Source organism: Gymnoscopelus braueri (genome assembly GCF_963280865.1).
Source record: "Gymnoscopelus braueri genome assembly, chromosome: 19".
Classification (NCBI taxonomy): domain Eukaryota; kingdom Metazoa; phylum Chordata; class Actinopteri; order Myctophiformes; family Myctophidae; genus Gymnoscopelus; species Gymnoscopelus braueri.
The window spans coordinates 18,495,587-18,507,199 of NC_137621.1; the positions used below are offsets into that span (position 1 = coordinate 18,495,587).

The window sequence follows — 11,613 nt, forward strand, 5'->3', positions numbered from 1 at the left end:
TTCTACACTAACATGACCTCAAGTCAACAGGTTACCGATACACGAAACACGATATTCAAAATGAAGGGAAAAGCCCTTTGAGTCATGGCTTTGCCATCGCGTCTCCAGCCTCATATTTGTATATGTACACGAATAGGCCATATTTACATTATTAAGCGGCGCGCCCCCGCAATGGGGATGTTTTTTCTTCTGCCTGGGCACTAAAACCCCAGCTATGCCTTTGTGTACCTTTGCGCCACATTCCGCCGTTTGCCTTCGACGTGTGCTAATCAATCATGTGAGAGTGAATAGTGTGTTGACTCACATGCCAGTGTTTCCATTTGGCTAAGCCAGCAGCTTAAGGGTGAATGCCTGAGTCCATGCCTATGGATAAATGAGCATGGCTCAGCAGAGGCAGGCGAAGGTATGCAGGAGGGATGTGGACACTCCAGAAACAATAGCCAAAGCCACTCGACACAGTCACTGTGTAGAAGATGACTTTATTGTCAATTAACCCATTAAGGCCTGAGGTTCCGATTCTACAAAATGTCTTCTAAATCCTAACGGTTTTCTGAAAAACGTATGTTGTTATATCAGTGGTTCTCAAACTTTTTCATGTCAACAAGGACCTCCAAAATGATATGTATTTGGCCGCCGACCCAATCCGAAAATGTTTAGTTCCAGGGACCCCCCAGAAGCAAAGTTTTGAGTAAAAAAATGTTGCACCGATTTTTCAAGATTTTTCAAAAAGATCTACAAGCTCATAGCGCGGCACTCTGAACCTGGCGTTCGATTTTAGGCATGTCATGACTACGGTAATATCTAAAATAAAAAAAGGTTATATGCGCCACACAGTGTGAGCTTGTAGATTGGCTATTTTTGATATTTTGATATTACCACAGAAGTGTTTTTCCCATTCAAAATAAAAAACATTTAATCACGTAATATAAATTAAAGAAATTAGTCCAGCGATTTTACTCATAATGGTTAGGTAGCATCATGAAGTAATAGAAAAAGTAATAATTTATCAAAAGAATAAGAAAATAAAGGGCTGCCTACAAATTGACTACTTTTCAGGCTTAGAAATCAACGACTACATCTCCCATTACATTTGCGGCCGGTGCCACCAGCGCACATAATAAGTGTCACGTCATTCTTGCATTGGATTTTTGTGTTGTCAGTTCTCAGTTGTTTCGTCAAATATACTAAATAATAACTCACTCTGACAACATATGTCACACACAGATGGTGTCAGATATAACAAAATATCATCCTTGGCCTAATGCATAGTAGGTCCTTGAAATGAAAAAGATTTTAGAATCAGTGTGCTAGAGCACAGGGTCACTGCTGAACACGTACTGTATCACAGGTTTCCAGTGGAGGGGTGGGCGTCAGTTCCGGTTGTAGGCTATACATATGCGGTGCCTCCGCCGGATATGTCCCCCACCAGGCCTGTGCATAGGGCCTGTGCCCCAGTAAATTCCCGCGAAAACAGGTGGATATATTACTCCAGAGAGTACCCCTGCAGCATTTTTGGTGTCCAGTGCATTGCTCAGGGGCACTTTGGCAGAGTTTTGGGGCACCTTAGAGTAGTACCAGCCATCCTCCAGTCACCAGCTGGAATACACCCTCCTACCTAAAGCCCCATTTAGGAGCGCCCTAGACCACAGAGCAATCTTTCGTCAATTTTTTTTTGCAAAACTTTAGATTGATTAAAGTTTCCATTTGCGAACATTATCGGTGCCAGCATTACTGTTACTGAAGTATTAAACTATTAAATCAAAACAAATTGCTATTTATATTTTTACCTTAACTACTGCTGTTTGTCTTTAATGCACCTGTTTGTTTGTTGATTTACAGGCGAAGGCTTTAAGCCTGACACTGATGTCCCTCCGTCCCCTCCCTCCTCCGACGAGGAGAGGAAGGAGTGCTACTACAACCTGAATGACGCCAACTTCTGTGACAACGTCCTGTCACGCAACGTCACCAAGCAGGAGTGTTGCTGCACAGTGGGATCCGGCTGGGGAGACAACTGTGAGATCCACCCCTGCCCTGTCCCAGGAAGAGGTACAGTGTGAAGGACCACATTGTCACACAGAGGGAGCAAACTTGCCGCCATGTAATTACAGTCAATGAGGAAACTGGCTTGTTGCAACGATACACTATGTCACTAGTTCTCAAAGAAAGTCCTTGAGGGGGTTCCGAGGGCCCCAGCTAAATGATTGATTCTTGGGAAAGTTCTCAAAGAAAGTCCTTGAGGGGGTTCCGAGGGCCCCAGCTAAATGATTGATTCTTGGGAACCAAATGTGTCCGTATGGGTTTGTAACTCCAAGACCCTTTTGCCACCAAAATAACTTTGGTTCTAGCGAACCGGCCTGCGTTTCAACCAGTTTTAACCGGAACCATTGTAACGGATGCGTCATCAAGGGAGAGCATTGATGCCTACGGCCTACAGATATATAGAAATGCGGGCCTGTGGCCTAATCAAACTGGGTGTCCTTGAATTTAAAAAGGTTGAGAATCACTGCACAACTACACTTTAGTTAGCATCATTGCAAGTATGCTAGCATGTGACCTTACAGAAGATTTGTAGTAGCCTGGCTCCAGCCCCTGAATCGCTAGCCACGCCCATTAAAAGAAAATATCGAGTGTCAGGCTAGATTTGTTGATCATTTCACCAACAAAATCATTGTGTATATTCTTACAGCGGATTATAACCAGTTGTGCCCGCATGGTAGTGGACTTCTACCCGTGAAGGTGTCCTCTCCACAAAGCGGAGAACATTACAGAGGTACGGTTTCTCAGCAGCAGCTCTCTGTCTTTGTCACACTCTCCTCTTTCTCTCTCTGTCCCTCATTCTCTCTATATTTCCCTGTGTCAGCTAGGGGGCAACAGTTAATCAAACTAATAGATTTAATCAATTATAAAAATTAAAAAAAAGTATAAGATAATCACTTTTCAAAAATACAGAAAATAGCTGATCAACAAGCTTACAACACGAACACGTCGCAATGCGACAGACTCTTTTAACAAGACTAGAGGTTTGGGCCTCTACGCGACCCTCACATCTAGAGTTCGGGCTGCTACGTAGTCATAGTCATAGGGTGCGTTCGGATATATAGCACTGAGCGCACTGGCCAATACAAACTAATACGTGAGTGCGCTCCCGGTGCGCATTTCCGAACGGACCCAATAGTGTCGGGGGCTTTGTCCGAGTACCCTTTTTACCAGTCTTTTATGCCCATATTTGGAGATGTCTGTTTCTGTCTGTCTACCTGTGTCCATTTTATGCCTTTATTTGGGGATCTGTATGTGTCAGTCCTTGTCACCTTTATGCCCTTTTATGCCCATGTATGGAGATGCCCATATATGGGCATATTGGTTGGATCGGCAGTTCTGGACAACTACTGGTTATCCGAACTACTCGGCGGCAGGCACCACACTCCCTCGAGTCCTTGCCTCTGTGCACGCCGAGTTCGTCGGTCCCATATACTGTATGGGCATAGTGATCGGTTCTGTGGCTCTGGACCACCGGATCTCTGTATCTCCCATTAGCCAATTTTAACACATCGACCGCCAGAGGTTAATCTCATAATGTACTCACCAGTGCCAAGGTGTTTTTGTTGTTTTTTTGTTTTTTTCATGTCGCCATAGATCTTGTTAAAATCCTTAAGATTGAGCTCTACACGGTCTGTTTACATCCGCGAGATCTCCCTGTATCTCCCAGTGAAGATCGCGTGTCAAACGGGGCATCCATGTTGTAGTTAGAGCGGATTACGTTAAACAGTGAAATGCAAGGAGAAAAAACTACAGGAAGAGAATTGAGTTTCAGTTTCGTCTGTAGAATGGGAGCGGGCGTGATCGTCAAAACCGGATCCCAAATAATTCTATTTCCGGTCATCAAACCGGAAACGGAAGTGGATCAAAAAAATTCCGAAAGTGAACCCGGAAGTGAATAGCGCGAAAAGACCGTGGACCGTAGGGCTACGGTCTCGGCGCTTAACAGTTGGATTTAACGGACCGTAGGACTACGTTCTTGGCGGTTAATGTGTTAATATATAGGATAATCAGTTTTCAAAACAATACAGAAAATAGCTGATCTACCAGCTTATTTCACTGTGTGTCACTGTTATACAACAAAAAATAAAACAGGGCTACACACACACACGACACACACCTTTCAACTCATCAAAACTCTGAAAGCTGGAGCTGGAGTTGATATTCCTTTGAGTTTTACTGTTTTCCCCTCCCCACTAAACTTTGCGCTGCCAGCAGTACAAGTGCTGTGTCAGCTCGTCTTTCATTTTCCACCTGCAGCTAAATAAAGATGGACGTACGTACAGTAACTCCCTGCTGCATTTACGGCTCTCTCTCTCCACATCCGGCCTTTTAAGGCTGAAGAGCTACCTGCCTGCATACCTGACTAATTAGGTGTCACTGTGTGCTGACAACTTGTTATTAAAGAACTGAAAGTGGTGTCAGGACAAACGGCAACATCATTTACAAACCAATGTTAGGTTTTTGACCGTTCTTAGCTTCAGTAATACAGGGTTTGATTTGCTGGGGGGGAGGGGATCCATGCCTCTGCTTTTGATATTCCCCACGGCCATACATTTTTTATCATCGTTGGGGATATGTTGTATCCCTTCTTCTGGCCAGAATGAATTAAATACATGCATTTGTTATGCATGCAGCTATGCCCAAATATGGAGTGTGTCGTCTAACCTCAATGTGTCTTCATATCAGGTGCAAACAAATCAGTCAGCTCCATATATGGGCGTGTGTGTTTATATTATTATTTATTTATTTATTTATGTGCAAGCTCACAACATGGGGCGTGTTGTGAGCTTGTAGATTGTCTATTTTCACTTGTACAGTAACTAAGGCTTAAGTGGGTAAGAAAATGATCCCCCCCTCTGTTATTTGTTTTACAAATCGAACCCTAGTGGTAATATGCCTCTGTGTAACACCCCTCTCTGTCTCTGTCTACCGCCAGATGTAGACGAGTGTGAGATGTTTGGCTCGGACATTTGTAAAAACGGACAGTGTTCCAACCTCTTCTCCACCTACACCTGCTACTGTCGATCTGGCTTCTACTACGACAACACCCGCCTGGAGTGCGTGGGTAAGAACGCTGTCTGACCTCTGCCACTTAACATATCATTAACCAATTTCTGCCTGGCCTCCCTGTTAGGGGCATGTCATTATACAGTTGGTTACAGAAAACACTCCCGCTCACTGTCTTCAAATGCAAAAAAAAATACTTTAATGGGAATATAACAATGTTTCGGTCAATAACCTGATGAAGGGCTATTATTTTCACTATTTGTCACATGTCGAAGTATATAGGGCTCAAGTGGTTAACGTTGTCTGTGTGTCCCATGCACATTGTGCGTCTACGCGTGTGTGTGTGTGTGTGTGTGCACACTAGATTATGACGAGTGTGCGACAGAGAACGCCTGCGTGGACGGAGCGTGTGTGAACACCGCCGGGTCCTTCAACTGTTTCTGCAGCCCTCCGCTAGTCCTAGACCATACCCGGCAACGCTGCATCAGCTTCAACACCACAGAAGGTATGTAGGACATGACTTACACTCAGTGGTGGAGGAGGTACTCCACAATACTACAATGTAGAAGTATTCTGACTAAAACGTCCTGTATTCAAAATTTGACTCGAGTATTGGCATCAAAATACTTTTCTACATTTTGAAAATAGCAGATCTAGAAGCTCACAATGTCCATCCATTTCCCTATGCATCCATTTGCCCATCCATCCTTCCATCCATCCATCCATCCCTTCTTGCAGAGACAATAGGACCCGATCATGACATCCACATGGAGATCTGCTGGCAGGACCTGGTGGAGGACAACATGTGTGCTGATCCCCTCCCAGGGCGCAGGACCACCTACACAGAGTGCTGCTGCTTGTACGGCGTGGCCTGGAGTGAACAATGTGCTTTCTGTCCCAGGAGAGACACCGGTGAGAAAGACGGATGTAGGCTGCATGCTGCATTCTGACACGCAGGTTTTGATTTTCAGCGTCCTTTTATTTCTTTTATTGTTAATTGTTTCATAGTTTGAGCACTTGCATTGTGGCTATTATAGTGATGTTTATGACAACTCTGTATGTGCTGATGTCTTCAGAGGACTATGCAGTGATGTGCAACTTGCCGAGGAGAAGCTCTGACAGTTTACGAGAACGGCCAGGCTTCGAGTACCCTGAGGCCACGGACGAAGCTGGGGAGGCATTTGGTCCCCCGTACTGGGACAACTATGGTGCCCCCCTGCCAGGAGGAACCTACTACAACCCTGACCCCGCACATAGTGTTCCACTGTTCATCGACAATGCACCAGCCCGTGTCCCTGTACTTAGACCACGGGAGTTCGAGCCCCGTCCATTGGAACCGTACCCCGGTGGGTGCACTGTCAAAGGAACACAGATGTTTGTGCTTAATAAAGTTGATAGACAACACATTCTTCTTATTTGGATTGTTTTCTGTAAAATAGCAAACATATCAAGATATTTTTATGTTCTGGTTCAAGTTCATGATCGTTTCATAAATACTTATTTTTTCAATCAGATCGCTATGACAGCTTCGAGGGCCTCAGAGCGGAGGAATGTGGCGTCTTGAATGGCTGTGAGAACGGCCGCTGTGTGCGAGTGAGGGAAGGCTATACCTGTGACTGCTTTGACGGCTATGAACTTGACCTCGCCAAGATGGCCTGTATAGGTAGGCTCCCCCCCACACCACTCAAGCATCCCCAGAGGATCTCTTTTACACAAACGGACCACCCTCAGTTAATCTCTCGTCTGTTGAGTGTTCCAAGTATAGATAGCATGACTAATGGGGTTTCTGGAATCAACAGGGAATAAATGAATTCATTTAATCTCATCGCAAAAGACGAGTGTTGTTGGCTCTTGGAATTAGGAGAACCAAGGAGAAATCTCCCTCCAGGTTTATGTATTTTGGAGCCAGGTCTTGAGTTCATTTCAGAGAGGTAACTCATCATGCAGTATACGTACATATCTCTGAGCTCAAAGGGAATTTATAGCCTCACTTTTACAGCATGCTTTACAGCAGTGTTTCCCAAACAATGGGTAGGGACTCGGGACCCATTTTTGGGCCACAGACCCATTTTTATGGGTTATGAGCTTTTTTTGTTGTCGCATTTACTTGCATACTTACTTGCAAAATGCATTATTATTTGAAAATATTTTCTAAAATAAAAAAATAAAATAAACGTTATACATTTATGAAACTTAAGAAATAGTCAAAATAGCATATCTACAAGCTCACAAGTTTGGGTCCAGGGGGAGACACCACATTTTTATTTTGGGTCTCAGCTGAAAACAAATGGAGCCAATGCTATTCAGGAAAATGATCATATACTCCTCAGACACAACTGTCACTTCGGTCTGAACCTCCATAGGCACACTGCAATAGCTTGAATCTCAGCCACACCATGTACAACATGGGATATTACACTACATATTTTAAGGTTGCTCTGTGTTGGACAGTAAGACCATTTTGGCCTTCATGACGAAGAGCTAAGATTACAGTATGACGCAGGAATCTGTCCGCGTGCAGGCCTGTCCGCTCCAAGGCAGACAATCATCCCACAGCGTGAGCAATTGGAGTAAATTCTCCAGACTCCGCGGAATCGCTCAAGGGAGATGTGTGTCCCGTGCCATGCGTCCATTTTATAAATACCACCCCTTAGCGTTTCCCCGAAAGAACACGTAATGAACAGGGGAGAGACATTTGACTGACTTTGACTGCAATGAAATGACAGTCAGACCTCCCTTGCTGAAAGAAAAACCACTTGAAGGCCAACTGGAAAGTGTATACAGTGCATCCTTAATTCAAGCAATAACATTTGAATGGTTTAGTGTTCGGTTCGGCCAGGGGATCGTGTTCAGTCCCTATCAAACTGACACGCAACATGACGGCATGCTTGATTAAATGTTTATAAATATGCAGTGCCTTTTTTCACATACAATATTCTGTAACATATGCAAGGAAAGTGATAGCAACAATGGAAGAAAAACAGATAGACAGACAGGCAGACAGACAAACAGACAGACAGACAGACAGATAGAAACAAAGAAAAAATGAAGCCAAAGAATGAGATGGAATTTAATCTCAAAGAGAAATCCTAAGTGAACGAGGCAAGGAGAATTGGGATAGATTTGCAGAAGGAGAGCGGCTTAAGTGATTTCAGAGATATGAATCTCTTTCAGCGTCCTCCTGTCACACCACCCCCTTACCCATAATGCAACTCAGTGGTTTGCACATGTGGCGAGAACAGCTGTCGCTGCTGTGAAATTACTCCCTGAGCCGACTAACAATGCATGTCTCCTTTTTTCCTGCAGATATTAACGAATGTGAGGACATCAGCGACAAGGTGGCCTTGTGTCAGAACGGGACGTGTACCAATACGGAGGGCTCGTACAAGTGCACCTGTTTGCCCGGCTTTGTGGCCTCCCCTAGGCCACACGAATGCATCCCAGCCCTCCCACTGCCGGCGTCTAGACCCAAGGAGACGGAGAACTGAGACAGTGACTGTTTGAGCCTGGCTTCTCGTTCTCCCATAACAGCACCCCAGTGACCCCCCCCATCCCCATCCCCTCCCCTTCTTACCCTTCGCCCTCCTCCGTAGGGCCTGGCACTAAACCTCCAACTGAAACGCTGAAACGTCCAAACTCGTTTCCCACTTGGCACAAAACACATACAGTACATGCTAATACATTAACACAGCACAAAACACACACACACACACACACACACACACACACACACACACACACACACACACACACACACACACACACACACACACACACACACACACACACACACACACACACACACACACACACACACACACACACACACACACACACACACACAATCGCATACACAGCATGCATACGGCACAAGTTCATTCATTTTATTCTTTCGTTCACACACAAGAGGACCAGGAACTGTGCAGTGAATGTATTACATGGGATTTAGCATTTCTCCAGATTTGCATTTGCCTTAAAGGGATTTTTGTGGACTGATTGTTTTTATTCAGTAACCCCGGGCAATTTAATATGCAGATATATTTTCCACATTTTTGTTTCTGTCACTTCTTATTTGTTGTATTATTTATTTCATTTACATGACGGGCCTCTGCAAAGTAACTAAGCAAACTATTTCAGAGGGCGTACTTGATTCCTCTTGTTTTTTTGTCAAACCAATTGACTTAAGTAATAGTGTGGGGAGATTTTGTAAATGTCTTTTGTACAAGGCTAACAGAAAGAATTCCATAAGTGTACAGCCACCATAATGTCACAAAACCGTGAGAATTTAACAGTTTGTGATACATTTTGTTATGGTGGGAATCACTGTCAAATACTTAACACATTAGTAACATTCAGTCATTGTATTTGACGTTTGACTTCGGACTACATGGACCACATTTTTGACAAACCTCAGAATTGCCTCTGTAATCACTGAGAGAACTTTTCCTGGAATAATATCGTTATATTCCTCTATAATTAGTACAAGCCTCTATAGCTTAATTTATTGTCCATCGCAGGATGGTGTCTCTTGCCCACAAGAACTGATCTTCAAGCTAAATTGTGCTTGAAGGGCGGCCGTAGCTGAGTGGTATAGAGAGGCCATCTTTCCCAATTGGAAAGTAGCCGAGATTTTACTCCCGTGTCCCTGAGCAAGACAGTTAACCCCTAAGAGACCCCCACCCACTTGTGCTCATCTGAGTTATCCGAGCAACCATCAGCTGGGTGAACCTAGAAGATCATTTCTATGGGCAAGCGATTCATACTTTGGAGTAAAAAATTACGCTTAAAGTGAATCTCTGGACCAAGAACTGAGAATACAGCACGACCAATCTGTCACATGACTGGCATTACCCTGTTAGTGTATTGTATATGGACAAAGAAAGGCTGTAGATGTATATGATGATCTATGTAATATTTTGTAAAGGCTCTTTTAGCCAGCCTTCCTCCATTTTGACCCCAGCTACTGCAGATATGTTTGATGGTAAAAACGCACCGGTTGGTGATAAAAAAAATAAAGTAACAAACTTTTTGAAAAACAACAATCGTATGTTCAGAACGCTAATCATTTTCGATTATTTTCTCGAGAAGACCCTGTTTTAGATGGCTTTTGGTTTATTCTAAGGGGATGGTTTATTCTGCACTACCCTCTGTTTTGTTTTGACAGATTTATACAAGTTCAAAGAAGGTGGGTATAAACTGGGTTTGGCTAATTTTAACCTCCACTATGTCCCTGCTTTAATTAGAAACCAGCGTCTGTGTATTACAGTGTCACACAGGTGAAGATGTTTCCATCCATATTCCCATGTCAAACTATTCCCATGTGTTTGTCTCTGAGGCCTGATTTATTATACTCCATCATATGATGCTGTCACTTGCCGAAGATTGCCAATCTACAAGCCAATAGCGCGTAGCAATGCGACACATTAAGAGCTTGTAGATTGCCTATTTTCAGCACCCGACAGTGTCGTATGACAGAGTATAAGGAGGCACGAGTGACTGGAACGATAAAAAGGCTTTGTTGGAGACATTTTGGATATTTTGTACAGATCTAGTACTATGTATTATTTTTTGTTACATATTCTACTAATGCATATACTGCAACCAATATTTTGTTTGACCAAAAAAAGGAAGAAATGAAAATGTAAGAAAAAAAAATCAGCCATTATAGGTATGTAGATTTATATATTTCTGTAAAAATTGTTTTGAAACATATCTTTTTTTAATGTATGAGCAAAGTGGCTGACACTGTACCAGAGGAAGTGTGTGTATCCTGCCCTGTGGAGCAGACAATGAAATATAATTTTTTTAGGAAGTGGCAGCACTTTTCAGATCACAGCCTGTCTGTGATGCCAATTTTATCCGTGAAGTTCAACACAAAGACAACATGCTTTTTGAAATGCAAGCATCCACCTTCTCTGCCTTAACAACTCTGTAACCTAAATATTAGGTTGCGGTTGTGAAATGAACCATTTATTCCTTTCAAATAATCTCTCCAAGGTTTTCTTTTTTTCTTGAATGTCATGAATGTAACACACTCATATCATATGCATTCAGTATACATTTTTGAATTGTTAATATCACATATGGTCCTCCACATTCAGGTATTAAGATAGCGGCGGCCTTAATTTAATGGACTGGCCTTCTCTTGAGAGATCTCACCAGACAGAACTCACACTTTTTAGTGACTGTTGCCCTCCTGCTCTGCCTGCATTCAAACAGTATGAGCCTTAAGTTGTACAGATGTTTCCACTGTGTGTTCACTGTACTTGCTGTGCTGTTCCATTCATCACCCCACAAACCAGTCTTACGTCAATGTCAAACCAACTCGGAAACACAATGATTTTAGCTATTTAAACTTCCGTAAACAGCGAATAATTTGAGACAAATGTTGTATTGAAATGCTGTGGTCAATGAAAATATGCTCATTCATTTTGTTTACCTCTTGACTGTAATCACAACCAGTCATAAAAATAAAATATAAAAATATCATACATTTGTTGATTTCTTTTTACGAATGTACTCGCCTACATTGTGTCAGATTGTTTTAATTGATAGACAAATATTTCA

At 43.1% G+C, this 11,613-nt stretch overlaps 1 protein-coding gene across 2 annotated transcripts in view; it reads left to right on the forward strand.

Moving 5' to 3' along the window:
• The window catches only part of LOC308075284 (latent-transforming growth factor beta-binding protein 2-like), a 130,035-nt gene extending 118,512 nt beyond the window's left edge, over window positions 1-11,523 (forward strand). For both annotated transcript variants that reach the window (XM_080415039.1, XM_080415040.1), the window contains exons 34-41: window positions 1,840-2,046; window positions 2,687-2,770; window positions 4,976-5,104; window positions 5,411-5,551; window positions 5,785-5,958; window positions 6,123-6,392; window positions 6,560-6,709; window positions 8,353-11,523. In XM_080415039.1, the coding sequence (XP_080271165.1) occupies window positions 1,840-2,046; window positions 2,687-2,770; window positions 4,976-5,104; window positions 5,411-5,551; window positions 5,785-5,958; window positions 6,123-6,392; window positions 6,560-6,709; window positions 8,353-8,534 (1,337 nt within the window). In that variant the 3' untranslated portion in view covers window positions 8,535-11,523. The remainder of the gene's footprint in view (window positions 1-1,839; window positions 2,047-2,686; window positions 2,771-4,975; window positions 5,105-5,410; window positions 5,552-5,784; window positions 5,959-6,122; window positions 6,393-6,559; window positions 6,710-8,352) is intronic.
• The last annotated feature ends 90 nt before the right edge of the window (window positions 11,524-11,613 follow it).